This window comes from Octodon degus, unplaced genomic scaffold (genome assembly GCF_000260255.1).
Source record: "Octodon degus isolate 3935 unplaced genomic scaffold, OctDeg1.0 scaffold00067, whole genome shotgun sequence".
Lineage (NCBI taxonomy): Eukaryota > Metazoa > Chordata > Mammalia > Rodentia > Octodontidae > Octodon > Octodon degus.
Window position 1 is genome coordinate 5,050,371 of NW_004524643.1, and position 19,208 is coordinate 5,069,578.

The 19,208-nt window shown below is 51.4% G+C and overlaps 1 protein-coding gene across 13 annotated transcripts in view; it reads left to right on the top strand.

The window, feature by feature from the left end:
- Positions 1-19,208, top strand: part of Mical2 (microtubule associated monooxygenase, calponin and LIM domain containing 2) — a 231,139-nt gene that overhangs the window by 43,677 nt on the left and 168,254 nt on the right. For 12 of the 13 annotated variants that reach the window (XM_023719407.1, XM_023719408.1, XR_002821839.1 and 9 more), the window contains one exon: positions 577-913. The exons of the other annotated variant lie outside the window; for it this stretch is intronic. In XM_023719407.1, coding sequence (XP_023575175.1) covers positions 650-913 — 264 coding nt within the window. In that variant the 5' untranslated portion in view covers positions 577-649. Of the gene's footprint in view, positions 1-576; positions 914-19,208 lie in introns of those variants that run through there. 13 annotated transcript variants of the gene reach the window in all.

Below are 19,208 nucleotides of genomic sequence, written 5' to 3' on the forward strand. Positions count from 1 at the left end.
TCCGCCTATAATCCCAGCTGTTGGGAGGTTGAACACAGGAGGATTATTAGGAGTCTAATCTACATATGGAGACCCTGTAGACCCTGTACTAAGCAAAGAAAAAGATGTTAGGTCAAAGGGCAGGTGGGGTGGTTGCAAAACCAGGAGCAAAATGTGCTTTCCGTCTGGTCTGTGCATGAAGGTACCATGGCGCGGGCACACGAGTGTTAGTCCACGCGCTCGTAGTACCAAGAACAGTCAGTTTTCAGAGGAGCTGGTCGCGCGTATCTCCTGGCCTTTTCCTTCCGCTTGCCCATATTTGCAGAGCTGGCTGGCTTGAAGCAAGCCTGACCCAGCACTGTCAACATGAGCCAGGGTACAGAGCTCTGTGTAATCTGTGGTTCTTTTCAGCCAGAGCGAGGAGCTGGTGCTGGGGAGAAAGCAGTTGCCAGGGAGAGCAGAGTGGCCTGGACCTCTTCCCGAGATGGCCTATGCTTGGTGTTAGGCTTAGCAGTTAGCATCCTAAAGGAATGTCCCTCTGGCGCCCATCCTGCCCGCACACCCACTGAGCTCGCTTCTCCCCACTTCCACCTGCAGGTTCGCCGTGTCCCAGGCTGATCGTCTTGGCCCTCTCCACGCCACCACCGCCGCTCCGGGAGCCAGCTCGGCCATGGGGGAGAACGAGGATGAGAAGCAGGCCCAGGCGGGACAGGTATTTGAGAACTTTGTCCAGGCTTCCACATGCAAAGGCACCCTTCAGGCCTTCAACATCCTCACCCGCCACCTGGACCTAGACCCTCAGGACCACAGGAACTTTTACTCCAAGCTCAAGTCCAAGGTGACCACCTGGAAGGCCAAAGCCTTGTGGTACAAACTGGACAAGCGTGGCTCCCACAAAGAGTACAAGCGAGGAAAGGCATGCATGAACACCAAGGTAAGGGGGCCCAGCGTACACACCCTCACCCCACCCTGGGACAGGTGGGTTGACATCTGGGACTGGAGTTCTGTTGCCACTTGGCTCGCTTAGGTTTCTTAGTGGATTTGGGCCTGAATGTTGTATTGTTCTGCTCAAATGAAGGTTTCCTTTGTCTCTATGTGTTCAGCTTATCTTGGCCAGAAGTTTCCATCTTATCATGGGCATCATGGTCCTCCTCTTGTGTCTCCTCCCAGGGGGCAAAACCAAAAGCAAGACGGAGGGAACAGAGCAAAGACTTGGTCATTCCTCTGCTCAGCTCCAGTGTCCACTGTTTACCGAGCAGCTTTTGTGTGCTGGCACCTCATGTCTGCGACCTTACTGCACACCTGCAGTGGTTGCAGGGGCCACCTGAGGGGTGGGGACACTGAGGGGTCAGGTCATGCTCCCAAGGTTTCATGACTGGAAGGAACCTTTGGTCGTTCGGTACTGGGTGGGCCCTGGGCCCTGTGCTCCTCGAGAGGTGTAAGTGGAGAGTGGGGCTTCTCAGCAAGCAAATATTCTAGAAAGATCCCTTGGTTTTTAATCAGTTGACTAAGAAGTAGGCTCTTGGTCCTCACTTTCCTTTTTCTCCCTCTGAACGCCTGATTTCTCCACCTCCGTCTGCAGCTGCTGCTCAGGAGCAGCACACTGCAGTTAACCCGCATCCGTTGCTTGGCCCGAGGCAGCACCCATGCCCGCGGGGCTGGCAGTGCCACTGAGCATCCCACCCCAGACATCTCTGCATGCCCGCCATCCCTGAGCAGGAGAAGTCAGGACTCGCAGGCTGGCTTTGGGGGGCTATCGGCCCCGGGCGCAAGTCCAGGCAGTGTGTTTAGGTTAAGACTGAACATGCTGTATTTAGACCTCTCAGGAGGTCGCTCAGCCAGAGCCCTTGGAATTCCAGTCAGTGCCAATCCCAGGAGAAGAGGCTTGAGCTCTCCATGGCAATGGGGCCTGTTGTGGGTTTGTTTTGGTCAGGAGGAGCTGCTGAGTCTACCGTGGGATATGGCTGATTTCCACTGCCCTAGGGAGACAGGGCCCCGGGGCACCCTGACTGTCCAGGGCACAGGAAGAGCATTGTACAGGGCTGGAGCAGACAAGCCCTCAGTCCCAAGCAGAGAGCTGTGCAGGCAGGGTCTGCACATACCCTGCCAGGCCCCAGCCTTGTGCAGGGGAAGTGGGAGTGGTAAGGGGGGCAGCAGAAGTGCCTCCCTCACTGCTTGGAACTTCATAAACCCTACTTCACCAGGCAGGTCTTCAGAGGTAGAGGAGGGGGCATATTTACTTTTGAGTTCCTCTTTTTAGTGATTATGTGTGTTGGCTTTCTTTTAAAAAACAAAACTCAATGTATACACACAGCCCCATAAAAGAACTAAGTGGCTCTGTCATTGGGGTTGTCGGAGTTCCTGTTTTATTAGGAAATGTCATCACCCTGCTTTGTTAGTGTAGGTCTTTTTTGATGACCTAAAGTTGAACATTCTGAAAGATGAAGCCATCAGAGGGATGAACCAAAAGCTGGCTACCATGGAAACATCCTTCTTTCAAGGATCACCAGTGGGGTGGAGTGAGGTGGCACATACCTGTAATCCCAGTGCTCTGGGAGGCTGAGTGAGGAAGATCACAGACCTGAAGCCAGCCTAGGCAACTTAGCCAAACTTCACATCAAGATACAAAGTACAAAAGGGGTAGGGATGCAGCTCAGTGTGTAAAGTACTGGATTCCATTCCCCAGTGCCCCCGCTTTACACACTCACACACACACTGCACACACATTAACCAGCTGCTGATTGCCTGGCTTATCTGGCCAAGCCCGTATTTTATAAGCTTTGATGACTTGAGATAGCAGAGTCCTCGCATCTCCTGGGTAGCAGGTCACTCTTGGCACCTGAGACGCCAAGGGAGTGCAAAGGCCTGCGGGTAGCGATGCTGTGCAGGGGTGCTCCTGCCTACTCATTTCTTACTCAGGGGACGACACGTTTCAATATGTGCTAACCCAAGCCTTTCCCCTGAGGAGGGGGAGACACAGTGCATGCTAAGTGTGCGGCAGGCCTGGGAGGGCCCTGGGCAGCACAGATGGTCCGGGTGTGAGCCTCCCCGTGCTCTCTCCTTCCGGCCGTCCTGTGCTCTCTCCTTCTGGTCATGTCTTAGGTGACCGGCTAGCACTGGCACTGTTTGTTCCCCTGCATGTGATGTACCCCCATGTCTGTAGCCTCTGCTTCCTCTCTTTATAGCTCCACAACCACCCACCGGGCAACAATCTTCCTGTTTCACTGCAGTACTGAAACCATCTCAGGGAGGGCTTTGGATGGGTCCACCCAGGTTAGTGCTGGCCAGTGTCAAGGTCACTGCCTACCGTGGGGCTTGCCAGCTCTTTCCAGGCATCACATGATTGACTCAAGTAGAGAGAGCAGGGTGCCCCAAGAACATGTGTGTTCAGGACAGACAGAGGTGTTCCCGACAGTGAGTGGCCTTTTGCTTTTGTTGTGGTTATGGCCTAGGCATGGTTTCATGTGTGGGTGGTTACTGGCCAGCTCCACAAGGCTAGTGCTCGGGCCTCTTGCTGTGAGTGAGGCAAAGCCACAGCAGAGGGGCCCTGCCCCTCCTGCCACATGGACAGGCACCATGTGGCCTGCACACCGCATTTGCATTTCCTTTGGTGTAATGGTTTACACTTAGTATCAGCCAAACAAGAAATACTGGGCCTTGGCGTACATGTGGCAGGTCATGCTAAGCCGGGTAGTGCAGGCACAACGCCAAGCTCCCGATTCGCCAAGGGCAGGGTGGGGATAACTGCAGTTCAGCCAGACCCGTACCTTTGCACAGAGGTGGCCGTGTCTGTAGTGAGATTGGGGTTCAGCCTCTCATGAGCGTTGAGCAGGCTCTGCTGTGTGCTGAGTGCTGTGCTACTGTATTTGTGCCATCAAGGGGAGTGTGTGCGAGTGCTGCCAGTGACAGGAGCCAGGGACCCGGGTCTATTCAAGTAGAAGGGCTTTGTGGGGGCCTCACAGAACGAGGAGACTAGCCCAGGCAGTCTCGAGAGCAGTGGCTCGGGTGCCAGTGGTGTCCCCTAACCGGAGAGCGTTGTTATTACTGACGGGTGTTCGCTAAGGGTTTCATCAGGAGCTTGGTAATTCTTCCCCTGGGCGTGACTCTGGATAAGGATGGACTGCGGACCAAGCCAGACTACCTCTCTCGGGCCTGATAGAGGCTGTGCGTAGGGTAACGCCTACTCAGCTGTCAGAGCCGACTGCCTGGTGCTGCCAGAGGAGAAAGCATCCAGAGCGCCCATGGCGCATGAATTGCTATGGGATTCGCCGTATCACACAGCCGTGGGCTCCGGTCCCTTCCTATACGAATTCATCATGCCAGGAGGAATTAAAAAGAACACGGAATACCATCTGCGCTTTTGACCCTTGACAACCAGGGGCCTGGGAAGCCGAAGCCTTCGGCTGGAGCGGGGAGGGGCCCCTCTGGGATTTGGGTTCTCTCTTGGCTTGCTTTTGCATTCCTTCATGCATCCACCCACCCACAGGTGTTTTTAGTGTCCTGTATTTTAACTGGGAAAGAGGCTTAGAAAGATGAAAAGGAATGATTCCTGCTTAAGCTTTGTGTAATGGAGACCGAAGTGTCATTGTTTCTGAATTTATTCCCTTCCTTAATAACTCATGAGGTGAATAATTATTGAACAGGTACCTTGTGCTAGGCACTTAGATAAGTATCTTTTGGCCTCTTAAGAGCTCTGTTGCCTTGGGCAAGTTACTTCATATCTCTGGAGCATTCTCTATAATACGAGGATAATAATTGTATCTACTTCATAGTTTTGTCGTGAGGCTTAGATGATGCGGTATTTGTGTGTCTAGACTGCTGCCTGGTACATAATAAGGGATTAGTAAACACGCAACCATTATTATCACTAATATCGTAAGTGCTAAGAGAAGCGTGAACACTGACTTGCACAAGCGCAAAAACTAGCGAGTCACTCTTGCTGGGGTCGGTCTCACTCGCACGGCGTCTGGGAAGGCTTCCTGGAAGCGGAGCGGTGGTGTGAGCCTTCACAGGCATCTTCGTTGTTTCTCATTGCTGGGACTTGATGCCCAGCACCCACGAGTTTAAGGAAGAAAGGTTTATTTTGGTTCTCAGTTTGTGCTGGTTTCAGTCTCTACCTGGTGGCTCCAAGGCAGGGCGGCATGGCCGAGGGGCATCACGGGGAGAAGCTGCTTGTTGTCCTTGTCCTCGTAGTCATCATCGGCCTTGGGCAGCAGGAAGCAGAGAGAGCTCAAGGGAGGAAGATGGGGAGAAGCCCCGCCCCCAGTGCTCTGCGGGGGGGGGGGGGGGGGTTCTCCCCTCCAGCATCACTTGGGGCTCCGAACTCAGCAGTGGACCAATCCAGTGGTGAATCTGTTGCCTCCATGACCTAGTCCCCTCCCAGAGCCTCGCCTACGGATGCCTGAGGCTTTGGGGACACATCTAGGTAGAAACCCTACCAAGAGGTGAGCAAAAGCTACAGAGCTAAGAAACAGCTAGAGGACATCCAGGCAGAGAGATGTACTCTGGGAAGGCAGCGCTGCTTGTGCAGTGGGGGAGGGCTGTGGGGACGGGGACGGCATGAGAGACAGACAGCAGAAAAGCTGGATGCTTGGGGCCTGGCTGTGAGCACAGCGACCTGTAGGGAAATCCTGGAGAGCCAGGGACACAGAGCCCACATGGAGGACCCTCCCACCAGAGCAGCCCAGGGCCCTTGCTGCCGCCTCCCCAGGGTTGCTCAGCAATCACAGGTGACGGAAGGCACCGGGAGGCACGTGTACATCACTCCATAAAAACACACTTGCGGGGTGTGACTCACAGGGGCCAGTGACATAAAGAAACCCATTTGAGTCCTTTCAGAAGGGCTTGCCTGCACTTCATGAGCACGCAGCAGGGTCCCCTACACCTTTGCCCCTGAATATGTCCCTGCCTCTTCTTGGCTCTGCAGGACCCCCAGTGTGGTGCCCAGGGCCCTGTGGATGCTCACGGCCCAGTGTGCCATGTGCCTCTGAGTTGCACAGCACGGAGGGTACAACGAGAGGTGGGCAAGCTGGAGTTAGGGTGCAGGGTGCAGCTGGAGGGGAAGGCTGCTATCTCAGGCCTAGCTTAGCCAATCTCACATTCCTGACCTCTGAAGTCACCGCGGAGGCTGTGCTGACCCTGGCAGGTCAGATACCTCTTTACCTGATATGAACGGTTGTGGGCATATCCGATAAAGCAGGGGCTGTGGAATACAGATTGAGATGAACTCTGGTCTGTCCATTTACCTGACAGCAAACAGCTGTCACCGCTGCATTACACAAGTCCCGAGCCCGGAAATGACAGGCCACTGGTCGCTCCATTCCAGGGGAGCGAGCAGGGTTTGCACCAGCGTGTGCTGGACACCGGACATGAGCTTAGCCAAACCCAGTTCCTAACCCTGTAGTCCTAAGAAGAGCAACTCTTCTGGCTGTCCTCACAATGGGTGGTTAGTCCAGTTCTGCTCTGGCTCATTTCATGAACCCGCAGTCAGCTCTCTGTAGCTGCAGGATTGGCATCTGTGGATTTGGCCAGCCACAGGTGGAAAAGCCTTGCAAAAACATTGTTGTCTGTGTTGAACACGTACAGACATTTTCCATGTGATCAGTCCCTGCGCAACACAGCATAACATTAGCGTCCTATTAAGTGTCATAAGGCACCCGCAGATGACTGATGTTTGGGAAAGGATGCGCAGGTTAGATGTAAACACTGTAGTACTTTACATAAGACACCTGAGCACCTTAGGGTTTGGTGTCTTGGGGAGGGGGTGAAGGAGCCCTGGAATGGGTCCCTGTAGTTCCCGAGGGACCACTATACTTTTGTATTTTTAAAAGTTGTTTTTCTTCTTTTAATGTTGAGTCAGGGTCTTGATAAGTCACTGGGCTTGAACTTGTGATCCTCCTGCCTCAGCCTCCCAGTGTGGTGGAATTCAGGTGTGTCTCACCATACCTGTCTGTGCTTTAATTTTTTTTTAAAGACAAAAGTTCTTTAATTTAAAAATAAAAGATCAAGGTTTAAAAAGTTAAAATAGGAAAATATAGAATGATGGGGCACCTCCTTCCCCATGTAACTCTCCCCTGAGGCAGTAATACCTTCTTGAAAGTCTTCACATAGGTACACACACATATGTGTGTATGTATGTGTGTATGTATGTATGTACGTATGTGCCCACCCCTCTTTTTTATGTTTTGAGATGGGGTCTTGCTATGTTGCCCATGCTAGTCTAGAACTCTTGGCTCACTTAATCCTCCGGCCTCAGAGTCCCCAAGTAGCAGGGACTACCAGGCTTTAAGTGAGAACCCTCCATGTATCCATTTGCTCCGCACTGCCTGCTGTTTCACTGACAGGTGAGCCACATGCCCTGTCCACGGGGCTCTTTACGCCTTCCCATTTTGTGGCCCCGCCGCCACTCATGGCTCCGCCGAGGTGGTACTCAGGCTCTAGCCGTCTTATACACTGCTGCTGCCTGGAGTTCTCCGCACACACGGAAAGAACGTCTAGCGGACGGACTGTGAGATGTCTGAGCCAAGGCACATGTGCGTTGCATTTTAAAATTACACACACTGTCACATCCCGCTGCCCGGGAGGGACGTGCCCACCAGGAGTGTGGAGGACAGCCCCTGCCACCCTCTGAGTCCTGGAACCCAGACTGGGTGGCCACGAGGGAGGCCACCAGGGAGCGAACAGTCCAGCAGCAAAATGGTAGGAACAGTGCCACCCCGGGAACAAAGCGGTGAATTGCCATCCTCGCCGCCGCCGCCGTTTGCATAATGCCTTCCGGCTCACAGAATGGCTTCCGTTTACTATCGCCTGCTTACCTTGAGAGAGCTGCTTTTTCAGCGAATGGATGTTCTCTATCTAGGAAGAACACTTAGAAGCCTCTCACAGCCGAGGTGATTCTTATTCCTTTCAAGCCTTTCACCAGCAAATAGGATTCTTGAGGGCCTTGGCCACGAGGACCCATGTTGTTTGTGTACAAGAGGGACCGGGCCTAGCTACCTTGTTCTCTTCCTTTGTTTTTTGTTGTATCTTTGAGATTGGGTCTTGCCCTGTAGTTCAGGCTGGCCTTGACCTCACTATGTACCCCAGGCTGGCCTCAAATTTTCAATCACTCTCCTCAGCCTCGGCTTCCCTAGTGCTAGAAGTGGCCCGGCGTGGCGTGGCCACCATACCCAGCTTCTCCTCTTTTAATTTTTCTTTTATTAGTACTTGTTCACAGACGTATGATTACATTCACCCTGGGAGTGGCCCCTGTGCATATGGCATTTTAGTTCCTTTTTGTCCCCTTCCCTCCCTGCCCCTCAGCCTCGTACAGTCCTTCTAAGGCAGTTCTGGCAAGCATCCCGCCTCCTCACTGCTCCCTACTGCTTTCCGGTCCATCTCCAGGCTGGGTTTGGCTATGATGAGCTCCCGGGCTCCCTGGCCCTGCCTCTGTTGGTGGGTCAGTGCCCCCCACACAGTGCTTTGCCCCTTGTCCATGCGCAGGCCGAGAGCTCCCCAGGACAGGGGCTGTGTCTAGCTCCTCTTAGAACATGGCAGAGCCCAGGAAGACCCTCGGGGACCACAGGAGTGTACTCAAAGGGCAAGGGGCTTCCTTGCAGGCCCTGCTGCCTGCAGAGGCGGGGCTCAGCCGGGGCACAGCAGCTACCACATGTGGCTTCCCATTAGCTCTCCTTTGTGGGCTGGCGGGACCACAGCCCGGCTAGCCTTGCCTAGCATCTGGTGCCTCTGGGAGTTTTCAAGAGGGGTGGGAAATCGGCCAATAGGCCTGGCCGGCTGAGAGTCAGCTTCCTTTTTCTTGGAGAAAAACAAAAACCCGCTGCAGTGCCTGGCCCACCCAGGATTGCACAAGCCCTAGGGAATCTCTGAACAGAATTATCAAAATAAATGTCTACCGCCAGGCAGGGCAGGAGCCAGCCGCGAAGCTGCTTACCGCCCTGCTTTCCAGTGGGAAGGTCTGTTCCCCTTGCTCTGCTTGGGTTTTTTTCATAATAAAAAGTATCTTGGAGATGAGCCCAGCCCAAGGCAGGGGTAGGAGTCCACCTGCCCACCCTCTTGGTGGGCAGGCGCAGGGGCCAGACTGACTCAGCCTCCTCTGCAGCGCAGGTCTTGGGCAGTTCACTGGGCCCAACTCGTAAGTTATTCTCCGCTGAATTAGGGAGGCTTGCATTCGGCCACAAGAAACGAAGAACTTGACCCCAGAAACTGAAGCAAATGAGGCTCATCTCTTTTGCAAGATACTAGGACAGAGGCAGTGTGGGAGGCTCAGGAACTATATTCTATGAGTTTCTAGATCCGTGCTCTCTATTAACAGTATAGTGTAGGCCACCTGTATAATTTAAAATTTTTCTTTTAGTCATATTTAAAAAGTACAGGGAGGTGCACATACCTATAATTCTACCTACTCAGGAGGCTGAGGCAGGAGGATCATAAGCTCTAGGCTAACCCAGGCAACTTAAACCGAAACTGAAAACCTTCTTTAAAAAATACAAAGAAATAGTCAAATAAATTTAGTAATTTATTTTATTTAACCTACTGTATCCATGATATTATGATGTTAACTGGTACACGCACTGTATAAAATGATTGCTGAGGTATTTTACATTTTTAGAAATATTAAGTCTGTAAAATCCTGTGTGCTTTATAATACATCTTAGTTCAGATGAACCATGTTCAAGTGCTCAATAGCTGCTTGTGGCTAGTGGCTGCTGAGTTGGACAGCATAGCTTTCCCTCTTGTTTGGCACCTTGTTGTCACCAAGTGGCTGCCTTGGCTCCAGCCATCATAGCTGAGGTGTGAAGGAAGAAGGGGCTGCTCTAGCTATATCCGTCTTACCACACCAGCGAAAGTATCCCCAGAAACTTTATTAGAATCTAAGTTCCCCAGGAGTAGGCATGATTGTTTATATATTCTTCGCTGATGCCCCAGCACCAAGGGCATGATTACCTGACACATAGCAGATATTTATCACAGGTTGAGTTCTTCAAAAGCAGATGTTTAGAAGGTGTGTGGAGAGTCAGAGGTTATTAGCAGCCAATACACAGGAAAGAAGCGGAGGCTGGCTTAGGAAGAACTTGAGATGTGCAAGAGTCAGAAGCCTGCATCTCCAGGCATGGGGTCTTTTCCTGCAGCCTCTCAGCAAATAAGTTTGACAAAAAAGACAAGGATGGGAGGATGAGTGGATACAGAATGGTCACTGTCAGCCCCAGCCCTCTAAGTGACGTGCGTTAACAGCTAGACCGAGAGCAACACTGGAATCTAACGTTCTTAGTTGCATAAATACAGACTCGCGGGGAGTGATGCACACCACAGCTGCTCCTTAGCTTGCATGGGTTTGTGTCCCTGCAACCTCGAGGTAAGGTTGGGATTTTCATAAGAGGAAAATGTCTTCCATGAAACTAACTTGCTGAACCTCGTGCCTTAGCAACATGGAGCTCTGAGTGTATATTCTTTTGCGTATTGGAGATGAAATTATATTACATGAGAGTTAACCCTCCCCAGCTTTTGTGATCTTGTTTTAAAAACTTTAAAAAAAATCTTTTTCTTAATTTCTTTATTAGGTACAGGGTCTCACTACGCAGCTCAGACTCATAGTGATCCTCTTGTCTCAGCCTCCCCAGCACTGGGGTTACAGGCATGAGCTGCCACGCCTGGTTTGGGTGGCCAGTTCAGCGCAGAGCTAGCAAGGCATGTGTTGCCGAGAACCGAACCCAGGTCCTTGAGCTTGCCAGGCAGGCACTTAGACTGCTGGTCTCTCTCCCCAGCCCTTGTGATCTTCTTGAAAGACCCAGTGCTCTGTACTCCCTGCTGTGTGTGCCCTATTCCCCTGCACCTGGCTACACACTACCTTCCTGCCTGCCCTTCTTGTCTTAGCTCATAAATACAGGTCCTTGAGCTGCCACCGGGAGGTCTACCCTGGGAATTCTGCAGTGCAAACATTCTGGGGACCCTTTCTCCAGGAGCAGCTGATTAGATCTGAGGCCCGTGCCTGAGAATGCCTGCAGGCCTGCCCTGAAGTGCTTCACTGTCCCCGTGTACAAGAAGCCAGCCTCCGGGCGTCTGTCCTGGAACCGTCCACTGTTCCTCTCTACCTTTAAGAAACGATCTTTTGAATTTCCTCTTCTGTTTTCTGCATCCCTGATGTGGTTTTGAATTGCAGTAAAATATTTTTAACAAGACTTTTCTCCTGGACCATTTTAAGTGTCCGTGTCAGTGACATTCATGACATGCACTATGATAGTCAGCCGTCACCGCTTTCTGTTTTTAAATTTTTCCATCCTCTGATAACCATAAAGCTGTGACCCTCTGTGCCCTCAGCTGCAGCCCTTTCTGTCTGTTCTGCTATTCGTACAAGTAGATTTATATAATATTTAGCCTCTCGTGTTAACCTTATTCAGGTTAGCTTTGTTTTCCAAGTTTGCCCATGTGGCGGTGTGGGTCAGAACTTCCTAGTTTTTTTAAATTTTAGTGATAAATTTTGTTTAACCCAGTATATCCAACATACTGTCATTGCTATATATAATCCCTACAGAATTCTTTATAATCTGTCCTACTGTTTTTGTACCAAGTCTTTAATACCTGACAAGTAACTTGCTCATATAGGGCATTATAATTCAGATGGTAAATTTTAAGCAAAAATAATATGAATTTCGATTTCATCAAATTTACTGTGGAAGGGCCAGCCAGATAGCTCAGCAGATTAAAGCACCTGCTTAGGCAGGCTTAGGGAACAGGTTCGATCCCTGGAGTTCTGTGCTGGCCCCACCCCTGGGGCAGGCTGAGACTGTGATTGAGACTGGGTGTGGTGGCGCAAGCCTATAATCCCAGCACTAGGGGGGGCTGAATAAAGGAGGATCACTACGAGTCTAATCTGGGGAGTGAGGCCCTGTAGACCCTGTACTAAATACATAAATAAATAAATAAATAAATAAATAAATAGCTTCTGTGAGAAGCTGAGGCAGGAGGATGGCCCCAAGTTCAAGCCCAGTTTGGGCAATTTAAGGACTTAGTGAGACCCTGCCTCAAAAAATTAAAAGATATAGCTCAGGGTGAAGGCCTTGGGCTCAAGCCTCAGTGCTTCCCCTACCTTCCCCCCCAAAAAAAAAATTACTGTTAGATCTATTTTCCCAAGTCATTCCAGTCATGCTTAAAATCTCTCCAATGGTTGCATCATATATGCGGCTTTTTAATTATAGCACAATATAAAGTGTATCACTGTGTCCATGTGGAAAGGCTGGTGGGTGGCCTGTTCGGGACCAGGCTGGTGAGCTCCAGGCTGAACAGTCTCTTCTGTCACCACAGCTCCTCCCCGCACTCAGTGCCGCCTGCGTTCTGCCTCCCGTCAGGGCAGCAGGGTACTAGCTTCTCACAAGGAGCAGAGCCTACCCTGATGGGCTCTGCTAAGCATCTAGGCTGTGCCTTCCTGTGATTCACCCCGAAACCACCTCCCCTGCTGCAGCCCTGGCCCCTGGGCCATGGAAAAATTGTCTCGCCCAGAACTGGTTTCGGGTGCTGAAAAGACTGGGAACCTCTGCTGGAGGGTGCGACTCTTCTAAGTACCTCAAATGCAAGTGCAAGCAGCAGCATTTGTGTGCACAATGCCTGCAGGCTGCTTCCAGGCTGCGGCAGGTGTTGGAGCCTCGTGTGTGTGTGTGTGTGTGTGTGTGTGTGTGTGTGTGTATCTGGCCATTCAGCCTTGAGGGAAGCTGGGGTTTTCTCACCTTCTGACTGTTGTGAGCACTGCTCTTATCGACACTGATCAGCAAATGTCAGTCAGCTCCCGCTTTCAGTTCTTTGGTATCTGCCTGTGAGGGGAGCCGCTGACTCATCTGGGATTCCCTTTTCACCTTTTTGAGGAACTGCCAAATGATTTCCATTTACCCTTTAAAAAGTGTCTCTGAGTTATTTTTTTTTTTCTTCAAAATGAATATTACATTTCCCAGGCTCTGGGGTTAGTAAGGAAGTAAGACAGAGACTCTGCTGACATTCTTGCTGGGGCAGGCAGACAGTGAACATGAGTGTGTGGACGTGAGTGTGTGTACACCCCAGGTAGCAGGTAAGTGGTAGGGAGGAAACAAAGCAACAAAGCAAGGGGTGTGGATCCCCTCTGCCCTGCAGGAGCCGATTGCTGTTCTCCTTGGGATGTCTCCAGAAGGCTTCTCAGAATGGTGACATTTGAGAGGAGACCAAAAGGAAGTCGAGTCACAAGCATACAGCTCTAGGAGGGAAGGGAGAGCATGTGTGCCCCAATGGTTTGAGACCTTGGATCATTGGAAGGACTGTGGGCTTTACCTGAATGAGGGGCACAGCCAGGGACTTTTGTGGCATGTCCTGTGACTCCCCTATCCCATGACTTACCTGTCACATGACTCACTTGTCACATGACCCCATTCTCATGGAAGGAACTCCGAAGAAATCTCAGGGGCCAACCAGATGCAGGTGGTTGGGTCTCCCATCTGTAACAGTCCTCCCAAGAGTGCCTGCTGTACCCTGTGCCCTCAGGTCTCAAGGCACTGTTCCTCTTTCTCTGCCTGCCCACAGGCTAGGGACGGGACGAAGCCAGCCTTCCTGCCAAGGCTGCTCAGACTCAGTGGCTCCACATCGGCTGTGGATTAAAGTCCCCACTCTCGCCCTTCGCGGTGCTCCGCCCCATCGGCCTGCCCCGTATGGCTCCCTTCTTCCGTGCTGCATTCCTTGCTCCTATCCTGCCTCAGCCTGTCCTCCCCTGCCTGTGTCTCATTGTTGGCATTTTCAGGGCCCAACCTACACAAGGCCTGTTCTAGAGATCCCCAACCTCTGTGGCCAGAGCTGTCACCCCAACACCCATTCCCAGGACCACACCCACGGGTTTGCCACCACCCAGAGGGCTCCACCCAAACTCTCTCTGGGTCTGCTTCTTTCTCACCACAACCGAGTTACTGTTCCTCCTGCGTCACTCTCACGAGGCCTGCTGCAAACCCAGCGTCTCCATCATGCCTGCCCTTGCACAACCTATCAGCCTCCCTGGCTTCTTTTGCTTGCCTCTTGAGGACCCTCGACCCTGCCTTGGCAGCTGGGAGCAGCAGCTCCTCGATGCCCTTGATTCCAGGCCTCAGGAGGCTCGAGTCACCCTATGCTGCCACTGTGGAAGAAGGCGGTGGAGCCATGGATGGCCTGGTTCTGAGTCAGGATGACGCGATGCTGGCTCCTCTGTGCAGCGGGGACAGCCTCCTCGGAGGGCCTCGCCGGCGCCCCCACAGCCAGTCCTGTCATTCACCTCCTGCCCCACAGCATCAGTCCCTTCTCTTTTAGTAGCTCCCTGACGGCTCTCTCTCCAGGAACCAGGCTGAGGGCGGAACCAAACACAGAGAAGAGGATGGACGTGTACGAGACTTGTCATTTCTTAAGAGTTTAATGACAACATGATGGCAGTACGATGCTCTTCTTTTGACAGAGCAGTTTTGCATCCAGTGTCTTATTTAATTCTCATATTAATTCTGTGAGGCAGTAAGGGCTGCGGTTATTATTCCCCACTTTCTGGATAAAGACACTGAAGTTTAATTGGGCCAAAAGACTGGTGTGGAATTTCGCAGAGGTCAATAGAAAGACGCAAGGATTTTAAAGTAGGGATCCCATGCGTTGGCATCCAGCGGATCAACTGTTGCCTTAGGACTTCGGTGGAGAGTGAGTCTCGCAGAAAGGTGTGAGATGCGTTGTGTCTCCGTCCGCACTCTTCCTCCAGCACTTAGTGCCGGTCAGTGCGACAGCCTCATGCTAGAAGGTCCCCCCGAAGCCTCACGTGTTCAGAGACAGGACTTTTGGAGGTGACTATATCACGGGGTCTCTTTTCATCAGTGGATGGGTTCACAGGAGAATGTGCTCCGGGGCCAGGGCCTGGGTGGAGGAGGCCGTCACTAAGTGTGTGACCTAGAAGGAAATACTTTTGTCCTTATTTCCTCCCCCCTCTCTCTCTGCTAAGACTGCTGTGGGTTGAGCCTCTGTCCTTTCTCAGGCCCTTCCACCACACTGTTCCCACCTTGGAGTCTGTCGACCATGGACTGCACCCTCTGAAATCTTGAACCAAAATAATTTTCTTCTTTAAGCTATGGCAGTTGGTTGTGTCCTAGCAATACAGAAGTGCCTGATATAAGCAAAAAAAGGATACGGAGGACTCGGGTGTTATTTTTTGTTTACTAGCTAAAGGAATCTTGCTTGAAATATTTATGATGAACAACAGCATTTTATTTCAGAATTGAAATTGCATTGTATGAATTGTATTGAATGAATACATTTCTGAATTTAGAAATTGACATCTGAGTGTTTGCCTAGAAGTACTTAATTCATATCTCAGTACCATAAATCATGTTTTGATGGATTTGGTAGTTCGCAGTTTGAGGTCAGGAATAGCATTTGTCACTTTTGATCAGCTTCAGCATCTAGTTTATTCTGTTTTTTTTTTTTTCTTAATGTGAATTCAAACTTCACATAGCCAAGTAGAGAGTTTCAAGTGCAATAGTTCTTAACAGCTATCTTTGCAATCTGTTCAGTTCTAGAAATGCAGGAATTTGCATGTGCAGTAGGTGGTGTATCACCAGCTGACATGGGTTCTTAGTCACATGTAAAATGTGACTCAGATGTGAGCTGGTTCTTGAGCCTGCTGACATCACTGCCACCATTGTCCGCCCTCTCCTGGGCCTTCTAGGAGGGAAGATTCCATACCAACTTCCAAGATGTCGCCAGTAAGCTGAGGGTTGTTGCTCCATTCAGACAGAAGTCGTAGTTTGGCAAGACTGCTTCCCTCGATGTTACTGGTCCCGGGCCTTAGGCAGAGGTGGCTCCCAGTCCCTAGTGTTACAGCCCAAACCTTTGCTTGCTAGTGCATCTTAGCTTGTAGCGTCACTGCTTTTACAGCTCCTGCTTAGCAGCTCCTGGCGGTTCTCAGCTTTCCTTCCATGCCGACTTTCTGAAACACTTTAGAGCTGCTGGCCCCTCTCTCAGGATGTTCCACTGGTCTCTACAGGTCTCTGCTGCCCTTTGGAGTTTTCAGGAGGCCTTTGGCTGCCAGTCACCCTCGGGGCTCGTAGCCTTTGGTAGTACCAGCTCAGTTTCTTATGCAAGCTGCTCATCCCACTCACTAGCAGACAGCAAGATCACGGGAACAAGGCTTCATTTTGACCTGTGCGGCAGTATAGGGAAAGGTGGTGCACAGGTGGGGTCTCCCTAGACTGACCCAAGTAAGGTGAGGAAATGCTGCTTCGATGGAGAAGGAGTGGGCCTGAGCATGTAAAATCACCTACGTTCTGCAGTCTTGTTTTGGGACTTTCACCACCGTCATAGGGCTCGAGGGAGACAGCTGGAAGTGGCCGAGCAGTCACCCAGCGTATACAGGGCAGAGTCAGCTGTGGCAGGTCCGGTCTGAAGCCTGATGGAGCCAAGGCAAATGTTTCCTGGAGCACAGACTGTGGGGGACCATGGGGCATCCAGGAAAAACTCAGCTCTCGTGGTGATGGCACCCCCAAACTGCAGGAGAAGCAGCTGGTAGATTCAAGGCTGACTGATGCCGTTTTTGAGGAGTTTCTGGGAGCAGCAACAGTACTGTTCACTGCCTGCTGGGGTTTGGGGAGTCCAGAGATAACGGCAGTGGGCCTTAATCCACCCTCATCTTTGCCCTAGCTGGCATCATCCTCCACTGGCCCTCAGAGAGGTGGCATCAGCAATCTGGAGCAGCCCAGAGCTGTCAGGGCTAGAGAAGCAAGTGTGGCCGTCAGCTGCTGGGGCCACCGCACGGACTATGGGAGGATGCTGGAGCTCCTGGGGGCCGGGGGGCAATGACTGTCCGTGGATGGCAGCCCACTGGCTGCCCAAGGGAGGAGGTAACGGCCAGGCTGCACTTTCCTACCTCATGGATGTGTAACTCGCTGTAAGAGTTAAGCAAAAACATCAGACGCACAAGCTGAAATGCCATGCGGTTTCTCTTACAGGAGAAACCCAAAGTAAAGATGAGGAAGAGCAAAATAAAAGATGGTAGGAAGCAGGGAGACAGAACTTTGGCAACATGGAAGGGAAGTAAGGGAGGAGGGGGAGAAAGGGAGGAAAGGGAGAAATAAATATGTGTTAAGATGGGTTTTTACACGTGCTGAGCATAATCATTAGGAACTGCAAACAAATTTCATCTTGAGGCCAAAATGTTCAGCTTTATGAGCCGGAGATGATATTGCCTGCTGCAGGGAAGGCTGCCCCGAAATGAGGTAGCTCGGCGGGGGGTCTGCACCTCCAGGAAGCGGTAACTGATACCCTTCTGCCCTCCAGTTCTCAGGAAAAGGCCTACAGCTGTTCCCTTGTGGGGGGTTCATGGCAGCGCTGGTTTGATACAGGGAATTTTGGCTTTAAGGGTCTGTAAAGTTGGATGAAAAAAACCCTTTATTTTAATAGACTCTACCTGAAATGTAACACATCCCTTAGGTTTTAAGTTAGTCAGAACCTTACAGCTTGATTTTATTCAGTATGTTGTTAAATATGTTAAATGTGTTATATGATATTTTATGCATTTAAAAGATAATATTCTGAGAAGGCGCCCTAGGTTCTACTAGATTACTAACGTGGTCCATGGCGTAAAAGTTGTGAGAGACTAGGTTAATCGAGCTGGAAGAAGGGACAGAAGCCACTGTCACCTGACTTTGTTCGCAGCACGGCCTCCTGAGAAGAGCCTATGTGGGACCTGGGGTCACATCTGTGCTCCTCTACTTAGTAGCTTTGTGACCCTGAGCTAATTAGTTTACCAACTTGAGCCCCAACTTCCACATCTGAAAAACAGCAACAGTAAAACCCGTGGTAGCTGCTTTAACACATGTAAGGAATCATTCCCAACAATGAGAAGTCCACAGAAACAATTCCATTTTCCCTTCCTGCCAGCCCCGTTCTGCTCCCTCTGAGACAGCCTCTCTAAGTTCCCTCTCACATGTGTGGCGGTCCTGGGTCTTTTCCTCATTAAAGCTGCCGCAGCCAGTCACTGCAGTCCGAAGGCCTCCACAGCTGAAGGATCTCTCCAGTGGCAGCAGCAGTGAGAATCAGGCTCCCGGGCTGCCCTAGCCCTTGCTGGCTCCCCTCCAGCCTGAGTTCACAGGGTGGGAGTGCAGAGTCCGGTCCCCAGGTCCCTGCAGTGCCTGGGCGGCGGGTCTTCTGGGTAACTTGCTCTGAGACCTGACCCTACCCTTCACTCCTGGTGGACCTGGCCAGCGCCTTCATCACTGTCCTCGGTGGCCTGCAGACCATGCTTGCTGTCTCTCCATCTGTGGTTCAAGCCCGCAGCTCTTAGAGGGAAGACTGTAGCCTATTGTCTTGTTGAAAGGTGCTAAAATGACAGAATGCTTCCTTTATCCAGGAGGTCAGGCGTCCAGTGGGCGGAGGGATGAGGGCTCCCACAGTCAGGAAGCCATCTCCTGACTCTCTTTTTGTTTTTCTTAATTAAGCTTTGAATCAAAAAAGCCTTTGTGGTCACTGGGTTCAGATGACATAGATTGTGGTCTTGTTTTTTGTTCATTTAACTGCCCTGGCCTTTGCAACCAAGTTGGGCTTCTGCTTGATTTTCAGTCTCTGAGCGTGAATGGCCCGAGCACCATTTTTAAAAATGATGGCTCAAGTACTGGCCTGATGGGCAGCTGTCCACCTTCAATGTCATCTTCCTTGTCCCAACCCAGATACACCGCCTGCCTCAGCTGTAAACCCAGAAGCCAGCCTTCCCTGCTTCTCCCAGTATACAAGAGAAGGGAGCACGGAGAAGCAGAGGTTGCTAAGGAGAGCTGAGCCCAGAGGTCGCTGGGAGACCTTGTGTCCTAAGCGTTGCCAGAGGATGCTAGCTGGGGACCTCCATGCCCCATGGAGAGGGAGAAGTGCCGAGGGTGCCATTGCTGAGACATGAAACAGAAGGGAGGATGTGGGGCTGGGGCAGGGAGCACAGCCTTTGAGGACGGATCAGCCTGCACATGCATCTCGCTCCCAGCCGTGTGAATTTAGGCACGGGACTTGACCTCTTTCGCCTTTGCTTCCTTAATTATAAAATATGGATGGCAACAGTGCCAGTCTCAGAAGAGTTGTGAGGTCTGGGCCAATTATTATAAGTTAAACACAAAGATTAGTACTTGTCCTTGTTACTGTTTGTCAGGGAAGGTAGACTCTGGTGTCTGCGTCACCCGGGATGGTCCCACTGCAGATCCTGTGTGGACATCACTGCCCATGCAGCCAGCTGTTTCTCTGAG